The 27919-nt window shown below is 35.5% G+C and overlaps 1 protein-coding gene across 1 annotated transcript in view; it reads left to right on the forward strand.

The window, feature by feature from the left end:
- Positions 1 to 27919, forward strand: part of LOC137619031 (uncharacterized) — a 226992-nt gene that overhangs the window by 954 nt on the left and 198119 nt on the right. Inside the window, exon 2 of the mRNA XM_068349230.1 lies at positions 1145 to 1296. Coding sequence (XP_068205331.1) covers positions 1145 to 1296 — 152 coding nt within the window. The remainder of the gene's footprint in view (positions 1 to 1144; positions 1297 to 27919) is intronic.

Below are 27919 nucleotides of genomic sequence, written 5' to 3' on the forward strand. Positions count from 1 at the left end.
GGACATATCTGAGGTCTTTGTCCTGCAGTGGACTGCCAACGGCTGAGAATATATATATATATATATATATATATATATTGGTGGAGGGTTTCTTATGTTTAAACAAGATTATTTGCATATGTACCACCGGTGGGTATTTTATTTTGTAAGGTAGAATTTCTTAACAATACATAATGTATATTTCTAAAATGTTGATTATCCCTTTTTTTATAGAATACTTTTATCTTTGATTATTTCCTTCATCTTCTGTAATTAGGTTAAGTTATTTTAGGTTAGTTAAATGCTTTATGATTGATAAATTTTGTTGAGTTTCTCCGTACATTTCTTCATTGCACTGATAAACAATAAATTTATTTCATCCATATTTTACCACACATTCATCCACTCCCCCTCAACCAGTCCTCCTATTCACATCCATGCAACCGCATAATTCAATCAACTCTTCACGCCCACACACCCCAACACCCTTTATACACATTCCATCAAAGCCAGTAAAGCCTAATTGGTGTGTGGGATTCCACAGACATCCTCAGACATCCAGGCAGAGCATTAGAACCCAAAACAATGGCACATCCACTTTTCTATAGAGCTTTTAGCTTCAATGGTATTTCGACACCAGGTCATTTCAGCCTATTGGACTGTCACCTGTCCTTCCTCCGTCCATTAAGAGCCCCTGCCCTCCTCCTCCCCCTTCTCACTGGTCAGTTTGACCTGTCTCGACGGTGACTGACGGCCGAGAGAATTGCCGCTTTGTGGAATGCGTTCTGACCTTGGTTCTACCGAAATGAAAATTTGGGATAAAAGCGAAAATTATATATTTTTTTTTTTTTTTGTGGCGCGTTTCGAGCAGTGACATTTTAAATGTGATTGTGTGTTAGTATGTATGTCACATAAAACTGTATATATATATACCCACACATACACAAACAAACACAAACAGACACATATTACATCATTTAGGTGGACGACGAAAGTTGCATTATAAAGAATTAGACAAAAACTTAATTGTACATAACTTCCTGAAATTAACTATGATTCTCTCTCTCTCTCTCTCTCTCTCTCTCTCTCTCTCTCTCTCTCTCATTATCACATATATACTCCAAAACCTAATCTACTTCCCACTCTCTCTTTCTCCCCTCCTCAGACGGGGAACTGCTCGTGTCCATGGATGCTCCGACGGGGAAGCTTCAGGGCGAACACGAGTACGACGTCAAGTGCAGGGCGGCCGGGGTACGCCCTCCGCCCATCGTCACCTGGTGGCTCAGAGGGAACAGGCTGACGGAGAACGTCGATGTGGTGAGTTGTTGTTTTTGTTGTTGTTGTTGCTGTTGTTTTTTATGTTGTTGCTGTTTTTTTTTTTTTTTTACTCGTATTTTGAATTGTTATAATTTCTGTAGAGTTTCTGTATAGAAATTTATGTTTGAACTGGTGTTGCCAGATCAGATTCTCTTTATAATAAGAGATATAGTGTCTGGCTATATATATATATATATATATATATAAGCCACAAACGCATCTTAACATTGAATTTGCTATGTCTCAGGATCGAGGAACCAAGGTTGATAAAAGTCTCTGGTCAGCCAAGGATTCGAACCCTGACAAAGTCCATCAGTCCTGATTGTGAAAAGGTCAGCTGTCATCTCAATTTCAACTTTGCGAGGGTTCGAATCCTTGGCTGAACACAAGCTCTTATCAAGAAATGAATTACACTTTTGGTGTTTGATTGCGAGGTATATTTGACTTAGTATTAATACATTAAATATATATATATATATATATATATATATATACATATATATATATATATATATATATATATATTTGGAAATCTCTTCTTCAACTGTGAACTGGCGGTAGTTAAACTCTGATAACCAGTACAGTAAAAATTTTAAAGGTATATCTCAATAACATGAAAGTGTTTGTACTTAGGGTAATTTAATCAGTAGTTAAGAATTTTGGAGTCAATGTGAAGTATCTTCACTATCTAACTTGAAAGTAAAGTTCGAATCATGGGACAATAGTTGAAATTAACATAATTTCAATCAGACTTACTTAACTCACGAAGAAAAATAGTGATTTCATATTAATATTTTTTTTTCAAATTGTTTAATTTCCATTAGAAGTAGCTTCAATACTAGACTCTGAAGACTTTGAAAATAGCGAAAAACAACCTGTTTTTTGCCACTATTATGGTATACTGTAGTATGGCAGGCGTAGTAAAGATTACAGAGTTGATAAGAGTGTCATGAGGGAGATGGTGTGGGCACATGTTGATGATGAATAGGGGGGAGGTTGTGAGGAGGGCTTGGGAGAAAACTGTTTGTGGGTAGGGAAATACTAAGTGGGTGGCTGACTATTATAGAGAGAGATAAGGTGAAGGATGATAGAGAGAGAAGAGGTTTGGTGGAAGAGGGTGCCTTTTATAGAAGCCATTGGAGTGGGCACATCAAGCAACCGACCCCTTAATTTAAGGATAACTGTGGGAAAGAAGAATAAATAGACATTGTTGATGACTTTTGCTGTCTGTCTTCTATACATAGTTGCTCCAACGTTTAAGCCCTCTACTTTATATCTATCCCAGCTTCCTTTCCTCCTTCTTGCTGAACAAACTCTTAACTCTTACTTCGCATTGCAAGCACTGAATGGCCTTCCAGTTGCTATCGCTGTATCAACTTGAACTCTTATCGAATTTAAGTTGTTAAAACTTGTAATAAGTCTTAAACTTGATGTAATGTAACCTGATCAGACTTTAATGTTTGATTGTTTACTTTTCTAATTTGATGCAGTGTTACCTGTTGAAACTTTAGCTTTAGACCTTGTAAGGGTTGTGGTGTCCGATTCGGTAACGTCCCTGACTGGTGAACGCCAGACTGGGGTTCGAGTCCCACTCAGACTCGTTAGTTTCTTTGGTTGTTGCAACTTCACTATCTTTGTGAGCTAAGGATGGGGCTTTGGGTGTGCCTAACGGTCTATCTGCAACCATTGCCTGGCCCTCCCTACCCCTGGCTTGGGTGAAGGGGGGCTTAGGCGCTGATCATATGTATATATGGTCAGTCTCTAGGGCATTGTCCTACTCAATAGGGCAATGTCACTGACCCTTGCCCCTGCCATTCATGAGTGGCCTTCAAGCCTTTAAGTGGATAGTTTTCAAAATTGATATAACGCAACTTAATGGAGCTTTACCATTTAAACTTGTATAACTTATAAACTTGATGCAATTCACCTCATTCGAACTTTAATGTTTGATCCTGTTATTCTTCAAATTGGACATAATACTACTAATGGAGCTTTAACATTCCAGCTTGCAATTGCTCAAGCTTGTAATGATGTAACCCAAATGAACCTTAATGTTTGATGTGGATCATTTTCAAATTTGACATAAAGCAATTTAATGGAGCTTTTTCACTCCAGCTTTTAAGTTTTCAAATTTGGCATTGTAAATCAGAGGAACTTAAATATTTGAGTTATGCAGTCTTCAAATTACAGTCGTTTTGTTGTTTCAGTTTTCAATCCTCATAACATTAGTGTTTGAGCTGGTGAATATCCTAACTAGACCTATACCCATGGGATCTTCTATGTAAGTTTTCAAAATTAAACGTTTGAAGACCCCTTATGAATGGCAGAGGCAAGGGACAGTGACATTGGCCTAGCAAGCAAGACAATGACCTAGATACTGACCATATATAAATGTGATCAGTGTCCAAATCCCCTCTCCAACTAAGCTAGGACTTAGGGAGATCAAGGCAATGACTGGACTCCCGCAAGCCCCCACATCATTAGCTCACAAGGATGAAGAGGTTGCAAACAGTAAATAAACTAAAGAGTTTAAGCAGGACTCGAACCCCATTCTGGCGATCATCTGGCACGGACGTTTCCAATAGGTCACCATATTTCAATGTTAGGTTTTAAAAATCATAAAACTTGGCATAATATAACATTGTTAAACTTAAAATTAGTTTCTGAGCTGGGAAGTATTTGAAATTGACATAATGCATTAATTTAACATCATTACACTAAAAAGTAGTGTTTCAACAAAAAAGTATTTGTAATTGACCTAATCTAGTCAAACCAACAATATTTGTAAAGAAAACAAAAGGGGAAATATCCCTGCAATGTCCAGCTTGGGTTTTGCTGAAGCAAAGTTTGCTCGCTCTCAAAATAATATTATTTCTAACCTTTATTACTTGTTCAGTTAGTCACAGAGAGAGAGAGATAAAAAAAGATTGTTTTGAAAAAGGAGAGATAATAAAATGAGAGAGGAAGGTTGCGGATGAGATTTTTTTTCAAAGCAAATTCTCTCTCTCTCTCTCTCTCTCTCTCTCTCTCTCTCTCATTAATTTTGGAACTTCTATGCTTAATTATACCTATATTTTTTCTAGTACAAATCTAATCTCTCTCTCTCTCTCTCTCTCTCTCTCTCTCTCTCTCTCTCTCTCTCAAGAATTTTGGAACATATATGTATATATTTGTTCTATTGCAAATCTAAACTTTCTCTCTCTCTCTCTCTCTCTCTCTCTCTCTCTCTCTCTCTCTCTCTCTCTCTCTCCAAACGCACACGAAAAGGGCCAAAACACCCTATACAAACTGTCCACCTCTTTTGTTTAGACAGAACATCAATACGTAACATTACCACCCGTTTTTTCCTTTCCATTCTTCTTCTTCTTCTTCTTCTTCTTCTTCTTCTTCTTCTTCGTTGACCCAGGCCTTCTTATCGTCCTTTATCAGTGAATTGGTGTTCTAAGTAACCGTCTTATTATGGTGTAAAAGAGAGAGAAAGGAAAAGTTTACACACAAAAAAAAAAATAGGTATGTGTTTACATACACGTTGTGTTGCATGATTTAAACATTTAGTAGAAAGTTGTTTGAAAACATAAAGGGTTTCATTTCAATTAATTTTACTAACACGTTAATAAAACTTGATGTAGACTTATGTATGTTCTCTAAAAAAAAAAAAAAAAAAAAAAAAAAAAAAAGAAGAAAACAAACATGCTAAATTTGCAAGGTTTTCCTCAACCTTTCATTGAAAAATTTTATAAATTCCAATCTCAAGTAGAGTCCTTATTTCTTCTTCTTCTTCTTCTTCTTCTTATTATTATTATTATTATTATTGCTCTGTTGGTCATCGGTAGGGGTGAGAGCAAAATGCATAGAAAAAATTCCATAATTTTACCAGAAAAAAAAAGGTATAAATAAGTTCGGCGGCTAAGCACTACGAAAGGGTGCTATGTGTCTCCTCTCATCTTGAGGCAAGAAGTGGATTAAAGTAGGAAGGGCTGGCTCTATTTTTATGGCTCGGTGGGATTGTCAAGGCAAGCGCTGGTCGCTAATTGGTCCCCGTGAGCGGAGGCCATACCTAGTCTGGGGTGGAGCTGCTCTCCCATTGGCTGAGGTGCTCGCCGGAAGAGGATCCATCTCAGTCAGGCTGTTTTTATGCTCACGGTCGTCAGAGTTAGGCGGTGTCTGTGTAGGTCCTAGCAGGTCTCCTAGTGCTGCGTATTGATTGGCTAATTCTCTGCTTGATTGAGGCTCGGCATCAGGTATGCTGTTTTGCCGCTCAGATCCCAGTTCCAGTGAGTAACGAGCTGCTTGCTGACTGGCTGGGGTGGTCGCCAGGAGAGTCTGAGTCACAGGCAAGCTGTTGGCCGCTGATCATCGTTGTCCTCGTTGATGTTGTCGAGACGGTGGGTGTCCTATGACAGGAGAAGATAATCTTTTGAGTCATGTTAAGTTTTGGCTTTTCTTGCTGGATGAGCAGGACCTCCAGAATCCTGAGCATTCTGCCATCCGGGGGACTGCCAATGATCATGGTATTCTTGGTGATATCCGGAGGTTTGATGTTTTTGTTATGCAGCAGGAGTTGGTGCATCTTAATGGCTCCCTGTTGAACGTGGCAGGACAATTGTTTTGATAGGCTCATCATCGTCATTCAAATATAACGACAAGGGCATCCACGGACTACGAAGAGTAAACGACGTTATACTTCTTCAGGAAGTTCTCCACGGGAAGGGCTGTGTTATTCTTCATGATGAGTGATCTTGTACTTGTGGTCTGGTAGTAAATTATCAGTTTTATTTCAATGCCCTGTTAAACGGGTGTTCCGTTATTACTGTTTAAGAACAGTAATAACATTAAAATAGATATTTCATATATAAACATGAAATAACAAGAGGAAGAAAATTAAGGCAGAAAAGTTTGCCTGAGTGTACCCTCAAGCAAGAGAACTCTAACATGCTTGTGCATAATGCATTTGTAGTACAGGTTGATTCTAGAAGAGGCCACGTTGTACTGGCCTGGAACATAGGGTGTCAGAAGAGCGTTGAGCCTCTTGGTAAGATGGTAAGTTGGAGTAGGGCATTGGCTGATGATAGGGTGGACAGGGATCCCTCCCTTAAAGGTCACTCGGCCTTAAATAACCAGGGATGGGCTGGCAATGGACAGCTGTAATAAACACAATAGGTAGTTAGGTAGCAATAATTCCTTCTACACATATTGCGATTATTTATCATCATATCATTGTGATCAATTTCATCTAGGGCAAACGAAGCTTATATAATGGTGTAGTCGTTCTAAACACAACAGAAATATAAAAAGGATAGCAATTTATACGCAAATTAAATGTGCCATTAACACTCTTCTAAAAACAATAGACCTATTTCAATCTCTGCACATAAAAGAATTTCTGTCTTTCGTCCAAGATTTCTCTTTCCTCAATATTCAATCCTGCTCACTTTTTTTAAACATCAAGTAACTTCTAATCCTATAGTAGTTTCTGCCAATCCTTTTAAGATTCTCTCTGCGTTTCAACGGCTTCGGTAATCTCCCTTCTGAAATTCCACTAATACTTCTCTAGCCTCGATAATCCCAATCTGAGCTTTCCTAAACAGTTTTATGTTTAGACTTAGAAAAACTTTTCAGCTTTGTTAAATCTCACTCTTTCATACATTTTTTTCATATATATATATATATATATATATATATATATACATATATATATATATATATATATATATATCATCATCATCATCATCATTATCATCATCAGTAATTACTCGTCCACTGCAGAACAAAGGCCTCAAAAATGTCCTTACACTTGCGTCTGTTTATGGCCTTTCTTTGCCGGTACCCGCAAACTTTCTCAGTTTGTCGATTCATCGTCTTCTCTTCCTTCCCCTGCCTCTTTTAAAGTCTCTAGGGACTCATCTTGGTATTCTTAATGTCCCACTATTATCTGTCATTCTCATTATATGTCCTGCCCTTGTCCATTTCTTTTACTTACATGTTGTTAGAATATCATCTACTTTAGTTTGTTCATGTTGCTCATTTTCTGTCTCTTACTGTTATTCCCATCATGATTCTTTCCATGGCTCTTTGAGTTGAATCTAGCTTTCATTCTAAGGCTTTAGTAAGGCTCAAAGTTAATACTATTAGGACCATATCATCAAATATTTTTCTTTTTAGAGAAATTGGCATTTTATTTTTCATAAACTCGTAATGTAAACAAATACCCCGATTCCATAAAAAAGACAAGTTGACCTATATTATGTGGTTTATCTTAATGATATCATTACCTGTTTTTAGATATTAGAGTTCTTTTCCAAGAATGATGTTATCCTTAGTAGAATTTCTTTGATATTTATGGAATTATAGTTATCCCGGCTAATGTTTCTAGTATACTGCTGTAATTGCACTTATTTTTGTTTACATTATATATAACGTTTTATTAAGATTCTTAGACTGTTTTCAAACAATGACTAAAAACTCTTAACTTTATCTTTAACATGAAATTCCAAAAAAACAATGTCGGAATATTGTTACTTCGTTTTCTAGAATTCCTCTATTCTTTTTCTTAAGCATACACCCAGGAACACTATTCTATCTGTTTCCTTATTTCTTAACCCTACTAGGATATTTTTTTTTCTTTGAGCCCTTGGGCTTATAGTATCCTGTTTTTCGAACCAGGGTTCTAGCTTAGCTAATAATAATAATAATAATGATAATAATAATAATAATAATAATAATGATAATAATAATAATAATAATGATAATAATAATAATAATAATAATAATAGCACAGGCCTAATATCGTTCAAGAATTCTATACATCTTTACTAAAATGAAGAAATGCATTTATCAAATTGAAATACTTTCTATAATATGTCAGAGTTCCAGAACACAGTTTGACTTTCCTTGAATTCTCCAATCCTTCGAAAAGATACAACAATTTCTTGGATTCTATATCTACTCTTTTATGGTCATTCCAACTCTTTTCTGACCCATTCTAATCGGAACTGAAGCTCTGCTATTCCTATAAAATCCCCGTCATTCCTCACAGGAATCCTACCGTGCTTTCCATGTATGGTTAATCTCTGTTACAGTTCTTCTCAGCCGTCTTTGTTTTTTATTAATCCCTTCCAGCGTTCTTTGATCCTTTGTCTAGATTCCAAAGGAATCCTTTACACTGTTTTGAAATATATCTCACAATGTATTTTCAATATATATATATATATATATATATATATATATGTATATATATATATGTATATATATATATATATATATATTCCTTCCCAAGTAGTGATACCATAAACCTGAGAAAGAGTTTATGCATCGCCATTATTAGCAAAGCTGTAATAATCACAGCCACCCATAATAGGTTGGTTTGCTGTGCCGAGCGTGTAGTGAAAACTGGCCAAACCCCAGACATGGATGAGGCTATTTCAGATGGCCTAGAAACCGGTGTATTTGTAGCTGTTGTATATATATATATATATATATATATACGGTATACTTGCGTGTATTTGTCTCATTATGAATATACAAAAAGATAAACAATAATACTTTTCTCCTATGTCTAAGTAGATGACAAAGTATATACTAAACTAAGCAATAAATTTAACCTTATCCAAATTTTAATTTCATTTATAATTCACAAAAATGAGGTCACTTCCGGTTTCATCTTATTCATCTTTTATCTCAAACTTTTGAAGCTTCTCGAGAGAAGATCCCTCGTGAAACAAAATATAAAAACCAAGAACAAAAGATGCTTTTTATGCCTCTGATATCCTCAAGTGCCTTCTATTGACTGCGTATCCTAAGTTTTTCCTTCTACGAGAGAAATCTCCAATGGAAAAATGCTATCCCTAAGTGTTTCCTGCAGCTGACAGGACTGTAAGGTTATTCGGCCCGACGCTGGCATATGCATCGCCCCAGGGAAGTAAAAAAAGCTTTAAATTTTTTCCACAAAGCAGAAACACTACTGGTCCTTCAAGCTTTATTTCCTTGAGGCTTAAGCATCTCATGTCTAAATTCCCGCCAAAACTGCGGGGTGCTGAATCAGCTCTCATCTACTCTCCTGAAATGTGGCTGCTGTCCACAACGAGCAACCGACTTCAGCCTCCAGAGAGCAAAGCAATCCAGATAAAATATCCCTCTTTAATATGTCTTCCCTGCCTCGGTCTCTTCGTGAAATAAAGAAATTGGATCGCTGGAATTTAATCACAAGTTGCTTAGTTTTCGCACAGAGGGCCATCACTGTGACGTCATCGCTTTTTTTTCATATATAACAGTTTTGTAATGTCATTATTCTGTCCAAAGGATAAAAATAAAAATTTAACGTTTCTTTTTTATTGGTTTCAAAATTTAAGTTTAGAATAAACTGTGTCTTGACGTCATTATTATTATCATTATTATTATTGTTATTATTATTATTATTAGCTAAGCTACAATCTTAGTTGACAAAGCGGGACGCTATAAGCCCAAAGGCTCCAGAGGGAAAAATAACCCTGTCAGGAGAGGAAATAAGGAAACAGATAGAATGGTGTACCCGAGTGTACCTTCAAGCAAGAGAACTCTTGCCCAAGACAGTGGAAGGCCATGGTACAGAGGCTATGGCACTACCCCAAAATAGAAAACAATGGTTTGATTTTGAAGTGTCCTTCTTCCAGAAGAGCTGCTTACCATAGCTAGAGAGTCTCCTCTAACCTTGCCAAGTGCAAAGTAACCAATGAAGATCAAGATCAACTTTTACCAAAATCATCTACATTGGAGTCATGAAAAAATATTGTGATGTGACAGCCTTATAATTTTCTAGGAATTAAGAAGATAAATGTTTGTAACATTTTCACATATAAAAAAAAATTATTATATTTATAAATTCATTACTCAGTAATCATGTGCATATAATGCAGATACATTTAAACACTTTTATAGCAAAATCAATATATTAAGACATTAAATCCTAATATTCACGAAAGGAAGTAGTAAGTATAAGTTAAAGAGGAGTAAAAATTATACATTTATACTTCTATTATCTTATCCTTTCACATTCCCCAATAAATGCCTCATTAATAGCACATCGAACTCTTTTTCCCTAACACACAAATTTCGCTACTCACTCCTACCCAACAGCAGAGGCGTAGCTTGAGATATAGGGTGGCGGAGGGGGGGGGGGGGGATTAATAAAGAAGGCCACTTGCCCCTTACCCTGGTGAGTTATCGGAAATTTTAAATGTATACCTGAATGGTTCTTTTATCTTTCTATTCTTTGGAGCCACACTTTGTTCCTTTCAGTGCCTCTCTGAATGTCCTTTTCTCCCTTCAGAAGACTCCTTCGTAGTACTTCTACCAGTCATTTTCTTCCTCCAGAGCCTCTCTGAAGGTAGTTTTCCACCTTACAAGGACTTCTACAAGTCCTTTTTTCCCTTTGAAGGACTTCTACTAGTCATTTTCTTCCTCCAGAGCCTCTCTGAAGCTCGTTTTCCACCTTACGAGGACTTCTACAAGTCCTTTTTTCCCTTCGTAGGACTTCTACTAGTCATTTTCTTCCTCCAGAGCCTCTCTGAGGGTCGTTTTCCACCTTACAAGGACTTCTACAAGTCCTTTTTTCCCTTCGAAGGACTTCTACTAGTCATTTTCTTCCTCCAGAGCCTCTCTGAGGGTCGTTTTCCACCTTACGAGGACTTCTACAAGTCCTTTTTTCCCTTCGAAGGACTTCTACTAGTCATTTTCTTCCATCAGAGCCTCTCTGATGATCGTTTTCCACTTTCAGAAGACTTCTACAATAACTTTTTTCCCTTCAGACGCTCTCCTAATGACCCTTCCTCCCTTCAGAGTCTTTCTGAAGGCACTTTTCTCCCTTCAGAACAATTCTACTAGTCTTTCTCCCCCAGAGAACTTTTACAAGTTATTTATTTCCTTCAGAGGACCTATGAAAGTCTTTGCCTCCCTCTAGAGGCTTTCTTAGTGACATTTTCTCCCTTCAGAGACTCTCTATTGCCCCTTTCTCTTTTTAGATGTCCTCTGGAAGTTCTTTTTCAAAAAACAACCCACTATTAACCCTTTAGCTACACCGTTTCAATAGCATTTTTATTTCATTTTCCATACTGAGCCTCTGGGGATAAAACAATACCTATCTACTTATTATGCATTGCATAAGTAGGTGTTGAAATGCTTAATTGAAAAGCAATAAAAGAAAACATATCCTGAAATGTTCCAAAAATGGATTTCCAACATTAACATAGTGGGACTGTTTCTACCTAAGAATATAAATATGTTTGTTCCGTTACAAAAACCGGATTTAATCTATTCTGAAGACTTTATTCATTCATTGATTCCTCGCATTTAAAGCTTACCAAAAAGGTCTATAAAAGCAATAAAAAATAGGCCTATCACCATTTCAAATTGAATGATGGGCCTTTAATCATTTTGAGTAGAAGAATATCAACATATTCTTTCAGCAAAGGAATTTTCTGGCAAAAATGATTCTACTAAAATTAAAAAGATTTATAATTATAGATTCCAATAAAAAAAAGAAAAATTTAAACACAAAATATTGTCCATTTAAATTTCATATCATCTGATTCCTGTCAATCAAAACCTGGCAGAAATATTTCATTAACTTTGAAATTGCAAAATATTATATATATATATATATATATATATATATGTATATATATATATATATATATATATGTATATATATATATATATATATATATATAAAGTAAAATGTTTTATTTAAACGCGGTGTAAATTGCCCGTTAACTTTACATATAAAACTTACAAAATATACAGTAGTAGGTTGACCAAGGCACCAGCTCTCAGGTGAGATACTACCGTTAGAGAGTTAATGGGTCCTTTGGCCAGTTATTACTACATTGGATCCCACTCTTGTTACGGCTCATTTTTCCTTTGTTACACGCACACCAAATAGTCTGGCCTATTCTTCACATATTCTCCTCTTTCCTCACACACCTGAAAACACTATCATAACCAAACAATTCTTCTTTACTTGAAGGGTTAACTACTATTCAGTGGCCACTCTCGTCTTGGTAAGGCTAGAATAGACTTCTTAGCTATGGTGAACAGCTTTTCTAGCAGGAGGATACTCCAAAATCATACCATTGTTTTCTAATGTTGGGTAGTGCCATCGCCTCTGTACTCTTGTCTTCCACTGCCTTAGGGTAGAGTTCTCTTCCTTGAGGGTACAACCGGGCACACTCATATCTGTTCCCTTATTGCATTTCCTAATTGGGTAATTTCCTCTATTGAACCCCTTGGGATTATAGCACACTTCTTTTCTAATAAGGGTTGTAGATTACCTAATAATAATAATAATAATAATAATAATAATAATAATAATAATAATAATAATAATAATAATAATAATAATAATAATAATAATAACAAATCTTCAAGCTCCACACAAGAAAAATTATAATAATAATAACTATTATAAATTTTGTTTTAACATTTGGTAATCGAAAGATAAAGACACAACTTTGAGCTTCACCCGAGAAAAAATTTAAAGTGCTTTTAAAAAGCAATAATTATTGCTCGGCAGCCTCTCCTTGCTTCCATATTTCACTGGTATAATTATTCATTACTCTGATGGTTTTTCCCTTCAACCTCATACATTATTCACCCAACACACGCTGGCCGCAAGCAATTTTGGACAGAGGGGGGCGGGAGTGAGAGAGAGAGAGAGAGAGAGAGGGAGAAGGAGAGGGGGAGGGGCTGGAAAGCTTCCCACTTTCCGTAGGCCTTTTGTATTCCAGCTGTTGTTGGCTCATCCTACTTTTACCCTGCCTGAAGGTTAGCTGGACGCAGTTAAACACTTCTATCTTTCTCTTAATTGTTCTAGTCCTCTCTCTCTCTCTCTCTCTCTCTCTCTCTCCCTCTCTCTCTCTCTCTCTCTCTCTCTCTCTCTCTCTCTCTCTCTCTCTCTCTCTCTCGAAGGAAATTCCAGTTGAAATATTCCCAAGATCCCTTACTCTCAACAGTCAGTAAGTTCTACTGAAAGAATTTTCTTCGCCGGAAGAATTTAATATTGATATAAATTCTCTCTCTCTCTCTCTCTCTCTCTCTCTCTCTCTCTCTCTCTTCTCTCTCTCTCTCTCTCTCTCTCTCTCTCTCTCTCTCTTATTACACTCATGTTTGTTTCCCATAACATTCCCTAACCCAATTCCTGACTCTTTCTTGAAGACGAATTTCTCTTCAAGAAAATGCAATTGCAAAAGACTTTTTCTTCTGCAACCCAATCTCTTCTCCTCTTTTCTCTTTCCAAGAGTTTTTTGCATCTACTTCTTCTCTTCCTCCGGAAGAGAAGAGACTGCAAAATTACATAAATGAATATCACTAACACTTAAATTGAAGAGCTCATAAAGACATTTTGTGATAATGGCGCCTTGAGAGAGAGAGAGAGAGAGAGAGAGAGAGAGAGAGAGAGAGAGAGATTAATACTTAAGAGGAGCCTAAATTTTGTTATTTGTATTTGCCGAAGGGGAGATGTTTCGTCATATTGGTGGGTCATCTCAGAGAACTATTTTGAAAATATTTTTTTTTCCAAGATTTGTTACTTGATGTATTTGAAAATTCCTTTATAATAGTCTAATCAATTGAATCTTATTATATTCTAAGTTGACCAAATTAGAGATTTAAGAGATTTTTAGATATTGCTCAAATACGAGTTCATCATTTAACCTAAATAGACGTTCACATCTAAGTTCAACAAATGGTATACACGAATGATTGTAGCATATCTGAAAATTTCTATAATTAAACAACTGTTCTTATAAGCTGCAACTTACTTTTTAAAAAGTTTTTATAGTTTACCTACTATAGATCTATTTTCATGTTCCTACTGTTCTCAAATTATTATCTTTTAATTGTTCATTACTTCTCTTGTAGTTTATCTATTTCCTCTCTTCCTTTCCTCACTGGGGTATTTTCCCTGTTGGAGCCTGGAGGTTTATAGCATACTGCTCTTCCAACTATGGTTGTTGCTTAGATAATAATAATAATAATAATAATAATAATAATAATAATAATAATAATAATAATAATAATCTCCAATGTATCGTGACTTATTCGAGTCCTTGAAAAGTCCTTCCTACCCTGAAAAGACTTACAAATCCTTCATTTCTTCCAAGTCTAACCTGAAGTCTGACCTATACTTTGGAAGAACATAGAAAACCTGTCATTCTTAATGCCCTTTTTTGAAGATATCTTCTCTCATGACGAGGAAATTGAATTTGCAACTTAAAGAACGAAGGAGTTCTTCAGTAGGGCTTAAATGAACCTTCTTTCTATGAGGAAAGAAAACTTTTTCATTCCCATCCCTCAAAGAAGATTAAATCAGTCTTTATAATCTAGATGAGAATGTTTTCCAAAATATTTTTTTTCATTTCCTTTATTGGAAATATTATTTTTCAATTTATGAATTTCTTTTTATTGATTTCATAATCCCAGTGAGGCCATACCATCAATACGTACACACAGTCTGTGTAAATATGCATACAAACATATATATATATATATATATATACATATATACATATATATATATATATATATATACACATATATATATATATATATATATATCTATATATATATATATATATATATATGTATATATGTATATCTATATACATATATATATAAGTATATATATATATATATATATATCTATATATATATAGTATCATTATCACAGGTCGTTCCTAGTTCACTGCAGATCAAAATCTTCATATTTGTCCCTCCTCAAGTGCCTATTTGTTTTTCTGTGCCAGTCTATACCAACAAATTTTCTTAGCTTGTCAATCCACTATCTTTTCCTCTTTCCCATGCTTCTTTCGCAGTCTCTATGGACTTACTTAGCTATTCTTTTTTCCATCTATTATCTGACATTTTCATAATATGCACTGGTCATCGCATTTCATTTTCTTAGTTGTATATACAATTTCTCATTTTGCTTAAACTGACACAGCAGAGGTATTTTGGAGAAGGGTACTGTTCCCACGGCCTTTTTAACCCCTACTTAAGTGACAAGAGGTACTTCGACTGTTTTTGTTAAGCGGTTGACTTGTTCTACTCTACTTACTGATTGCCTAGAGAAAGTCCCTTAAAAAAAAAACTGTTAAATTTATCCTTAAAATAGAAAAATAAGGATGAAACCCTTTAGAAAAACTTCCTCAGCATCAAACGCTTCATATTCCTACACAAAGGCCTCATCAGAATCACGTCAAAGACCCCTTCCTGTCTAAAATACCTGTTACATTTACCAATGACCCATTTCACTTCTCATGTCATGACGTCATGGAGTCGTTCTCTCCATAAAGAAAATATGAATTTGCCCAGAGGTAAACGTAACGCCTTTGTGGATACGCTGGAAGAGAGCGCCAACATCCTGAGGCTTTTTTTGAGGAGAGATAATGCGACATTTGATAAAAGGCGAAGAAAGTCAACGCAGAAAATATACCCAGAAGTGTTTGCGGACAGCAAGAGAAGAATAAAAGAAAGGACTGGTGGAATTTGTAGCGTTGCTCCTCTGCTCGAAAACAAAGTGACTTGTGATTATATTTCAGCGCTGCTGTTTTTTTTTTTTTTTTTTTTTTTCCCAGGAGAGAACGTGGCATGAAAGACATTAGAAAGAAAACAAAAATATTTCATTTTAAATGCTCGCTGGAGGCTGAAGTAGGTTGCTCGTTTTGGATGGCAGCAACATTTCAGAGGAGAAAATAATCGCTGACTGGGCGCTATTTTCCCCAAAAAACTTACGACGCAAGATCCACGAGCCTAAAAGAAATATAGCAGGAGAGCCAGCGTTGCTGGTACGTGAGAAATATCTGTAGGTTTCTCATGTTCTCCTGGGGTGCCATTGATGCCAGCTGGGATGTGTGAAGTGGGAACTTTATGAGGAAGAGTTCCATAATGTCATCTCAACCTTAGGAAAGGCTTAAGACTAGCTATTTTTCCTGAGAGTCTTTCACTTGTCAGAGGAACAAAATAGGATGGGTAAGTGGCCCCTCAGGAGAGTGAACTCAAGGTTGCCAGATACACAATGACACTACTACTACTACTACTAACTAAGTTACAACCCTGGTTGCAAGAGCAATATACTATAAACCCCAAGGCTCCATCAGGAAAAAAAAAAAACACCCCAGTGAGAAAAGCAAAAAAAGAAATAAATAAACATCAGAAGTATTGAACAATTAAAAGGAAATAAAGTATTTTAAGAATAGTAGCAATAATAAAATAGTATTTTTCTTTTATAAACTATAAAACTAAAAAAAAAAATAAGGTGAAAATTATAAGAACGGTTGTTTAATATTGGAAATTTGCAGATATTGTACAATCATATGTGTACACCATTTCTTGAACGTGATGAATGTGAACATCTATTTAGGTTAAATGATGACTTGTATTTGAGGAATATCTAAAAATCTCTGAAATCCTTAATTTGTTCAACTTAGAATATAATAAGATTAAATTGATTAGATTTCTTGAAAGGGATTTTCAAATACATCAAGTGACAAATCATGGGAAAAAAATATATTCAAAGTATTTCTCTAAGCTTCATTATCACATAATGTCTTAGTGAGCTCTTCTTTGTAATGGTTAGTGATATTCGTTTAAGCAATTTTGTTGTCTCTTATGGTTGAAGAGAAGAAGCAGATACAAAGAACTCTTGGAAAGAGATAAGACGAGAAGAGATTGTGTGGCAAAAGAGACTTTTGCAATTTCATTTTCTTGAATAGAAATTCGTCTTCGAGAAAGAGACAGGAATTGGGTAAGAGAATGTTATGGGAAACAAACATGAGTGTAATAAATAAAAGAGAAAGAGAGAGAGAGAGAGAGAGAGAGAGAGAGAGAGAGAGAGAGAGAGAGACGAACAATTAAGAGAAAGATAAAAGTATTTAACTGCGCCCAGCTAAACTCCAGGAAGGGAAAATGTAGGCTGAGCCAACGACAGCTTCTACACCACTGGAATACAAAATAGTACAGCGGCATAGCAGACCAATTGTTCAAATTGGTCTAAAAGCACCAAAATTGGCACACATGTAGATTAATATATTCTAAACATTTTTGGATATGGAGGCATTCAAGATTAGCCCTTAGGAAGATATGGCGGCCATTGTTCAAAATGGCCGCCATTTAACATTAGCGTCATTACATAGACTTCATTATGTGTCGTTAGTTTGGTGCTAGATGGGCCAAAATTCCCTTTTTTACATCAGAATTAACATCAATAAATGTTTAACAGATATTTAGATGAATCTTCTCAAAAATGGCCCCCAAACTGGCCGCCATTTTGTGGAAAAAGTGGACATTTGATGAAGATTTCAATACTCAATGACATAATACCTCTAATAACCAGTACCTGATTTCAGGAACACACTTTAATTGCTCAAGTTGCTTTTTTATTTCAAATTGCTGGCAAAATTGCTAGTCAAAATAATACACAGAGTACGGGAAGTTTACAGTATGGTCAGATTGTAGTTATATAGTCGACCAAAAGCCCAGTCTCTAGGCACAGTACTTGTGTAATCCTGCAGTACATACATGTAATACAATAACGTAGATTTTGCCACACTATGTTAATTATGATTCCGAACTTTTCAAATCTGGTCACCAGAATTATGAATGTCTACAGATCATAATGTTGGTTAGCAAGTTTTCTGTCCCAATCTACTGGCATTCGCCTTCACAGAAACATAGACCAGTGCATTGCAGTGAAGCGTTCTTGCACTTGCAGCGGTTTTTGCAGCCTTTCTTGCATCCGCAAGACACCAGCTCATAGCAGGCCTTGGATGCCTCAGGGAGTGTGGTCCAGAGTGGTGTGTAGAGCCCATCATCACTCCGATGCCAGCCCCAGTCTGTTGGTGGAGGGAGCACGGGCGTTGGTACCAATGCCTGGCCCCAGACATAACCACCCTGAAGGGCAGATCTCTTCACATGCTGCTCCAGAGCAGCGTAGGTTGGCGGGATGTTCTGAACAGAGTTCGTCTTTGCAAAGAGCTGCTTTCTCGCCTTGTTGACGTCCTTGCATTTGCTTGTGCGGTCATACAGGAGTATGACAAACCTCTCGATGACATGCATTGTATCCTCTTGGATGCTTGTGGGTGCATTTGCCAGACTCAGCAGGGCATCAGTGAGTTCTGGCAGCGTGTTCCATGTTGCCCAGGCAGATTTCTTCCCATGTCCGACGAAGGCTGACACAGTATCACACCCTGTGATGGCATGAAACATTGGAAGAGCACATGCCTTCTCTGGACCAAGGGAGGAAGCTATTTCATGGGCTGCAATGTAGCGGTAGTTCTTGCCTGTCCCAAAGGCTACCCAGAGTTCGTCTCCAGCTGGTAGTTTCACCAATGTCTTCATCAAACGCTAGTAAAACATCTCGGCCTTTGCTGTGGGATCTCAGGCCTGGTATCTGGGCTAACAGGCGCTCTTTCAGCCTTGTGCTATTAACTTTCTGGCACAAAACAACCCCGAGCTGTTCCATTCTTGTTGTGTATAGCTTTACAAGTTCTGCGAGTCTGAAGACTGGGGTGGTGCCCTCTTCTAGGTGGGTTTCCTCGATATACAGGACCAGTTCAGCCAGTACGATTCTTGACATTACACCTTCATGGTCAGTTTTCTGCTCGGCTTCTACAGTGGTCTTTGCACGATAGTAAAGAGCCAACAAACACTTGGAATGGTACTTGGCCTCCAGAGCCACCATATCACCCATGCTGAGCCTGGCTATGAGTTCATTGTCCCCAACTTGCGCTGCACACTTCCGTACGCGTGTGTCCACCTGGAAGGTTGTTACTTCATGTAGGGTCTCTGTGCCAGACTTTCCACAGAAAAAGCAGGAGGTGCCGCTGGTAGTGGCTTCTGAAGAGTGTGTTCTGGCGCGCTTGGCCTGGACATTGTCAGTACTATCAAATGCTGAGCTGCTTGCGATGCGTCTCTTCTCTGCTCTTCGTAGCATTGTGTTATTGTATTTGAGCATACATGTTTTATGCCACTTGGCCTGGTGGGCAACCATTGTCACCTCAACACCTTGTCCTTCATCTAGTCTCTGTAACTGAACAGTTCTTGGCAGTTCTCCGAGTTCATCAAATTTGACCAAGTTTGCAGCCATTGTCGTGTATCCACTCCCAGGGTCTCGGCGTTTAGACAGTACTGGGCAGACAAGTGACTCTGTTGTCTCCTCTTGACATACAAGACACAGCTTCCAGTTTGTCTCAGGAGGTGTTGTGGGAGTACGTTGCTCAAAAGTATCGACCAGTTGGAACTTCTTTGCCATGGCTGCAATCTGGAACAACGCGTCTCTGATGTCAGGTGGTGCTGCTGCTGCCTCACCTGCAAAGACACAAAACACCACCATGTTACCACAAGTTACTACTACAAGCACCATGACTATCAACACTATACTATTACTGCAGCCGCCGTCACTGCCACCAACGCTGCCGCTGCAAAGTAAAATTCATTTTCTTGTGAAATGGTAGCCAAATTATTTGGTAAGCACAGAAGTATGTGTAATTGTACAATACTTATCACCTCTAGCACACTTATCACCTTTAGCATCCACAAAAAGACAAATTATGGTACATATTCAATGACGCTAACGGTAAATAGCGGCCATTTTGAAAAATGGCCGCCAAATGTGCTACGGGGAGAATCTTGAATGCCTCCATATCCAAAATTGTTCAGAATGTATTAATCCACATGTGTGCCAATTTTGGTGCTTTTAGAACAATTTGAACAATTGGTTTCATATTTCTTACTATGCCGCTGGGCTAAAAGGCCTACGGGAAGTGTGAAGCCTTCCAGCCCCCTCCCACTCTCCCTCTCCCTCTCCCTCTCCCTCTCCCTTTCCCTCCCCTACCGCCACCCCACCCAGACAAAAATTGCTTGTGGCCAGTGCGTGTTGGGTGACTAATGTATGAGGTTCAAGGGAAAAAACCATTAGAACAATAAATAATTATTCCAGTGAAATATGGAAGCAAGGAGAGGTTGTGAAGCAATATTGCTTTTTAAAAGCACCACCAATTTTTTTTCGATTATCAAATGATGAAATAAAATATGTAACTATTGTTATTATCATTACTAGCTAAACCACAACCCTTGTTGGAACAGCAGGGTGCTATAATCCGAAGAGTTCCAACAGGGAAAAATAGCCAGTGAGGAAATGCAACAAGGACACAGATATGAGTGTCCCCGAGTTTACTCTCAAGCAAGAGAATTCTATCCCAAGGCAATGGAAGACCATGGTACAGAGGCTATGGCACTACCCAAAACAAGAGAACAATGGTATGATTCTGGGGTGTCCTTCTTCTAGAAGAGCTGCTTACCATAGCTAAATAGTCTCTTGTACCATTACTAATTGGAAAGTGCCACTGAACAATGATAGTGCAGTAGTTAACCTCTTACGCGAAGATTTTTTTTTTTTTTTTTTTTTTTTATGTTAGCTCTTTAGGTGTAGGAGGAAAGAGGAGAATGTGTAAAGAATAGATCATTCTAGTCGGTTTGCGTGAAACAAAGAAAACTTGAACCGTAACCAAAGTGCAATCCTATGTAGCAATATCTTGCCAGTCAAAGAACCCAATAACTCTCTAACGGTAACATCTCAACTAGTCGCTAGTTCCTTGACCAACGTACTACTGTGTATTTTGTAAGTTTTATATGTAAGGTTAACGGGCAATCCACACCAAGTTTGATTAGAACATTCTACTTTATATATACAAAAATATTTTGCAATTTAGAGTTTATGAAATATTTCTGTCAGGTATGGAGTGACAGGAATCTGTTGATTTGAAACTTAAATGGCCAATATTTTTCGTTGAGAACATTTTCATCAATTTAAAACTATCGTCAATAGACGGTTTTTTTTTCTTTTTTTCTTTTTATTTTCTTTTTTTTGACTTTTATATAAATTCAGGAAGAACATTCACATCCTATTTCGAATATATTTAATAAAAAAAAAATTTAAATTAATAACTTGATTTCCCTGATAAATAGTTAACTACTAAATATACTTTTGTAAATATTTTAATTTTATCTTAATTCCATCTTTATTTGAAAAGAATACAGGTTTAACAAATATTTTAAATTTTTATTATTCAACTGCCTTTTTGGATATAATAAAACTATTTTGGTTGTATGATAATTAAACACACACTCATACACACACACACACACACACACACACACACATATATATATATATATATATATATATATATATATATATATATATATATATATGTGTGTGTGTGTGTGTGTGTGTGTGTGTGTGTGTGTGTGTGTGTGTGTGTTTAGAATGAATATATAACGTCTCAGCGGCGTTCAGATATAAAAGACAGCTTCTCCTCGAACAGATCGTCCTGCAGATAGTTTTCAGGATAATAGGAGAAGTACATTTACCTTTTTTCATTTATTGTTTGGTGTGGACACGTGTTTCGGATTCCTTCACGAGCCATTTTCAGGACTACATTAAGTTTTGGAACCATACTTCAATATGGTAGTGAAAAGTTGATACAAAATTACTTGGAAATTCGGAAAACATTCAACAAAATGGATTAATGAAAACTTTAGATTCCTTGAAATATAAATAGGAAAATTTAAGATATTTTTTTTTTTAAGGCTTCACAGACTTTCATGAAGCTTCCGATTCCATCCTTTGCAGCCGGACCGACGTTCAAAGCAGACTAAATTGTGAAAGTGAAGTTTACGCGCTCCCACAGAGATTTGGTATGGGACTGCATTAATCTCGGATTTAGTTCCATTTGAAGCGGCGCCTTTCCTTATAACAAATTGTGGTCTCAATGCTCCTTTATTTACTTTGCATATATATATATATATATATATATATATATATATATATATATATATATATATATATATAAATGTACACACACACACATATATATATATATATATATATATATATATATATATATATATATATATATATATATATATGTGTGTGTGTGTGTGTGTATGTGTGTGTGTGTACATATATATATATATATATATATATATATATATATATATATATATATATATATATATATATATATATGTATATATATATATATATATATATATATATATATATATATATATATATATAATACATACATACATACACACGACCAACAGTATTGTATACAACCAACTGTAATAACACACAATCTTTCGGTTCACATAATGAAACATGAAAAACATGAAATACAATATCAAATTGTTGCAATATAATTCCGTTTGATGGTAAAATACATTGACAATTTTGCAGAGGGGGGAATATAATTCAATATAGGAATTTTATATTATACTTATTGTTTAAACAATATGAAATTATTATGACAATTCTTCTATTAAAAAGATTAAAATTTCTATTGGAACTTTAGAATTATAGGTTTTCTTAATTTTATCTGAATCATTTCTACCAGGAAATTGCTTTGATGAAAGAATACGTTAATATCCTTCTATTCAAAGTGGCAAAATGCCTATCCTTCAATTCGAAATGGTGTTAGGCCCATTTTCGATTCCTTTTATGGGCCTTTTTGTTAACCTTTAAAGGCGAGAAATTCTGGTCTGTAAATCAAGGAATGAATAAAGTCTTCAGATTAGATAAAGTCCACTTTTTTTGTAACGAATAAGAAAACATTCATTTATATTTTTAGTTAGAAATAGTCATCTTTTTTTTTTATTCTGGAAATCCATTGGTGGAACATTTCAGGGTTTTATTATCGTTTCTGAATTATGCATTTCAACAATTACTTATGGAATGCATAATAAATGGATAGGTATTATTTATCACAAGAAGCTCAGTATAGAAAAAGAAATAGAATGTCATTGGGACGGTGTAGCTTAATGTTTTTTTTTTTTTTTTTTTTTTTTTTTTTTTTGACAAGATTTAAAGCTTTTTCTTCTGGGGCGCTGCAGATGCCAGCAAGGACGTCGAGAGTTAGTCCTACGTAGGGCTGAATAACCTTACAGTCCTGTCAGCTGCAGGAAACACTTAGGGATACCCTTTTTCCATTGAAGGAAAAAATTAGTATATGCAGTCAATAGAAGGCACTTGAGGTTATCAGAGGCATAAAATCATTTTTTGTCCTTGGTTTTTATTTCTTGTTTTACGAAGATCTTCACTCAAGAGGGTTCAAAAGTTTGAGGAACAAGAAGAATAAGATAAAATTGGAAGTGAACTTATTAATTTTATTTATGAATATAATTATAATTTGGGTGAGGTTTAATGTATTGCTTGTATTAATCTATACCTTGTCGTCTACTTAGACATGGAAGAGAAGTATTATTGTTAATCTTTTTGTATATTAATAATTAGAGAAACACACACACAGCGTGTACCAGCCAAACACACACATACAAAAAAGAAAGAAAAAAAAACTAATACATCTGTTTCTAGTCCACTGCATAACCAAGCTATCAGACATGTCCTTATCCATGTCTGGGGTTTGGCCAGTTTTCATCACCACGCTGGCCACCGCATATCTCATAACAGTGTAATGGATTCCTTTGTAATCTAGACAAAGGATCAACGGAACGCTATAAGGGTTAATAAAAAACGAAGACGGCTGAGAAGAACTGTAAAAGAGATTAACCATACATATAAAGCACTGAAGCATTCCTGTGAGGATTGACGGGGATTTTATAGGATTAGCAGAGCTTCAGTTCCAATTGGAATGGGTCAGAAAAGAGTTGGAATGACCATAGAAAAGGAGAGATGGAATCCAGGAAATTGTTGGATCTTTTCGATTGGACAATTTAATAAACGTTGAACTGTGCTCTGGAACTGTGACATATTATAGGGAGTATTTCAATTTGGTTATGGGATGTCTTCATTGTAGGAAAGAATTCGTGAATGGTATTATTATTATTATTATTATTATTATTATTATTATTATTATTATTATTATTATTATTATTATTATTATTATTATCATTAGTTACTCTGCAACAGTATTTGGAATAGCAGGATTGTATAAGCTCAATTGCTCCAGCCTGGAAAATAGCCCAGTGACGAAAGGAAATAAAGAAATAAATAAACTACAAAAGAAGTAATGATCAATTAATAGAAAAATTTTAAGAACAGTAACAACATTAAGATAGATCTTTCATATATGACCTATAAAAAAGGAGACGTATATTAGCCTTTTAAACATAAAGATATTCGCTGCAAGTTTGAACTTTCGAAGTTCAACCTAGTCAACTGATTTCGGTCGTCAGGTTTCTGCCTTTTGGAACTTCTCTGCTTTAAGGAACTTTTTCTTTAATGATTAATTCTTTTGAACCACTTTTATATGAAGTGAGAGGTACCTCACTAAATATTTTCTTTTGTTAGGTAAGTGTGTGGTTTGTCTGGGCTGATTTCTCCAATTGTTTTGATATTCTTTCCTTTGTTTGTATGGGGCACTACTTCAAAGGTTTCCATAGTGCAGGAAAAGGGATTTATTAAGTTTCTTGTGTTCACTGTATCTCAGAGGGAGTCTTTAGTATAAGTTGGCTTTGTTTGTTCATTATTTCCTATGTTTATTTTCATGGGAGAAAAAATCTTATTAAACCTTTTCCTATCTATATGAAGTTAATTGAATAGTATTCATTTATGATTACTAATGAATTAAGTTTTGGTATTCTTTTTGTGAGCTAAAAATATTAGGAATTAAATATCTATGTATAAGGATTAATTAAATTCTCACATTTGTGATAAAGAAGATTTTGTGAGTATTTCTTTGATACTTAATTTCAAGCGTTTGCACTTACCAAACAAACAGTCTTGCAATTATATACATTTATTTTCTCAGAAGTTATTTCAATTGTTAATTTTATTTGTCGAAAACTCTTTACTTAGTTAATTATTTCCTTTTCTGTGTAATGAGACCAATATAATTCTCCCTTTATGTTAACATTTTAGACGGGTCGCATTCACTAGAGGAAATAGTAATATTAAAAACAAGAGAATTATTATAACCAAATTTACCTTAAGTAGTGTCAAAAAAAAATTTACATTTGCTTTATGCGGTGTCAAAAAATATTGAAATTCACTTTATGTGGTCTCACAAAAATTGAAATTTACTTCTGTGTGGTATCAAAAAGTATCAAAATTTACTCTATGTGGTGTCAAAAAATATTAAGATTTACCTTATGTGGTGACGAAAAATTTTAAAATTTACTTTATTTGGTGTCAAAAAATATAAAAATTTACCTTATGTGGTGAAAAAAAATATTAGAATTCATCTTATGTGATGTAAAAGAATTATTCAAAATCTTCTATGTATCTTTGTAAATATGTGCACGTGTGTACTTCTCCACGTCTACGTATTTTCTATTCTATTTCTTTCTTCTTAACCAGCAAAATGGGTAATCAGATTAGAAGACTTGTTGAAGAAAAAATATTGTGATGTTTTATTTATACAGGAGAGGTGACGGGTTATGTAGGAGGACTTTGTGTCTTTTTTCAATGTTTAGGGGATACATACACACACACACATATATATATATATATATATATATATATATATATATATATATATATATATATATATATATATATGTGTGTGTGTGTATGTGTGTGTGTGTGTGTGTGTGTGTGTGTGTGTGTATGGTGTGTGTCTGTGTGTGTGCTTAGCGAGATTTATAAATGGATAAATAGATGTAAATTTTATATATCATTTTGAATTTATATATATATATATATATATATATATATATATATATATATATATATAAATTTAAAATGATATATCATATATACAAAGAGAGAGAGAGAGAGAGAGAGAGAGAGAGAGAGAGAGAGAGATGGTGGATGAGAGAATATAATAAGAAATTTCAACATGACAATTGAATAATTTAATTAGAGAAAATAAAGGAGAATTATTGAAAATTTACTAGTTGATGTTTAGCTTCTTATTAGTATGATATATTTTTTTCTCGCCTTTGACTCACAAGAGTCAGCTGACAATCAGATACCTTATTTCTTTCTATTAGAGGCATACTGTATTAAGAAGATACTTTTTTAGAGTAATTTTTTTTATATCCGGTTGTGGGTATCGAACGCTTGTTTCTCAGTTGTGGTGGAGATAGCATTCCCTTTTGAGAGAGAGAACCACTCCAAAAATAATAGCTTTGGAATGGAAATATTCCCAAATCGTATCTGGAATCGACCTCCTTAATAAATGCGAATAGTTTTAATTGTTCTTGTAAGAGAAGGTTCCCAATTATGTAAAAGGGATTTTTGTCATTTGAGTAATTTAATATTGTTTATGAGGAAATCTTTTATATTTAAAGAGTTTTGGTAGCCTATTGGGAACTTCCCTGCCAGACGATCTGTTAGACGGGAGTTCGAGATCCGCTCAAACTCGGTACTTCCTTTAGTGTCTGCAACCTCATAATCCTTTTGAGCAAAGGATTGTGGGATTTGGGGGGCCTATATGTCTACCTACTGAAGTCATCAGCAACCAATGCCTGGCCGTCCCTGTTCCTGGCTTGGGTGGAGAGGAGGCTTTGGCACTGATAATATGTGTATGTGGTCAGCCTCTTAGATATTGTCGTTGTAACTTGCCTCTGCCATTCATGAGAGGCCTTCAAACTCCCCGTAGCTTATTATGGAGGCCAGCTCACCAGTCTGCTAATAGTTGATCGGAGAAACAAATTCTTATAAGTATTTGCTAGTAATTGATGACGAGCAAAAATCAACCTAATAGCAGTTGAATGAGAGAAGGCTTTTATAGTACCTAGGGAAGTTAAATTCTCTAGTGTATCAATAAAGTGTATAATAGTGTATCAATAAAATGGAAAAAGGGTCATAAATCTGCGAGTAGTTTATGGGGAGAAATTCCTTAGATTTAGCAGGAGTCATAGATATAATCTGTTTAGGGTATTAGTACCAAGAATCCTGTTATATCAAATGTTATAGTGGGGTTGTACCAAGTGTGAATACACAATAACAACAACAAGAACAGTAATAAGTGGTAGTACTAAAAGTGAACTATATATATATATATATATATATATATATATATATATATATATATATATATATATATATATATATATACATCCACGAGTGAACGTGACCCGTGAAAAATTATGCTATATACTTATATAGATAAGCACACAGACACTCACAGATTCAACCCTTCCCAAACCCTCCCCGTTTCGTAACTACAACCCCTCTCACTAGGGTATGACTACTTCATCTCCCCCTACCCGAGAGTTGGGGAGAGACCGAATATTTATACGTCTGGTAATGCTGCCAAGCGTTACTGGAAAGAAAGAAAGAAAAAAAAAAAAAAAAATATATATATATATATATATATATATATATATATATATATGTATAGATATATATATATATATATATATATATATATATATATAGAGAGAGAGAGAGAGAGAGAGAGAGAGAGAGAGAGAGAGAGAGAGAGAGAGAGAGAGACCCGGACACTTGCTCTTCATTATGTTGGGGATATTACAACAACAACAAATTCAGCTGTTTCTTGTTCCCTGCAGGACAAAGGCCTCGAACACGTTCTTATTCATATCTGGGGTTTGGGCATTTACATCACCATGCTGGCCACTATAGATTTGTTTTAGTGGGAGGCTTTAGTTCGATATCTCACTGCAA

The sequence above is a fragment of the Palaemon carinicauda genome, chromosome 25, assembly GCF_036898095.1.
Source record: "Palaemon carinicauda isolate YSFRI2023 chromosome 25, ASM3689809v2, whole genome shotgun sequence".
NCBI lineage: Eukaryota > Metazoa > Arthropoda > Malacostraca > Decapoda > Palaemonidae > Palaemon > Palaemon carinicauda.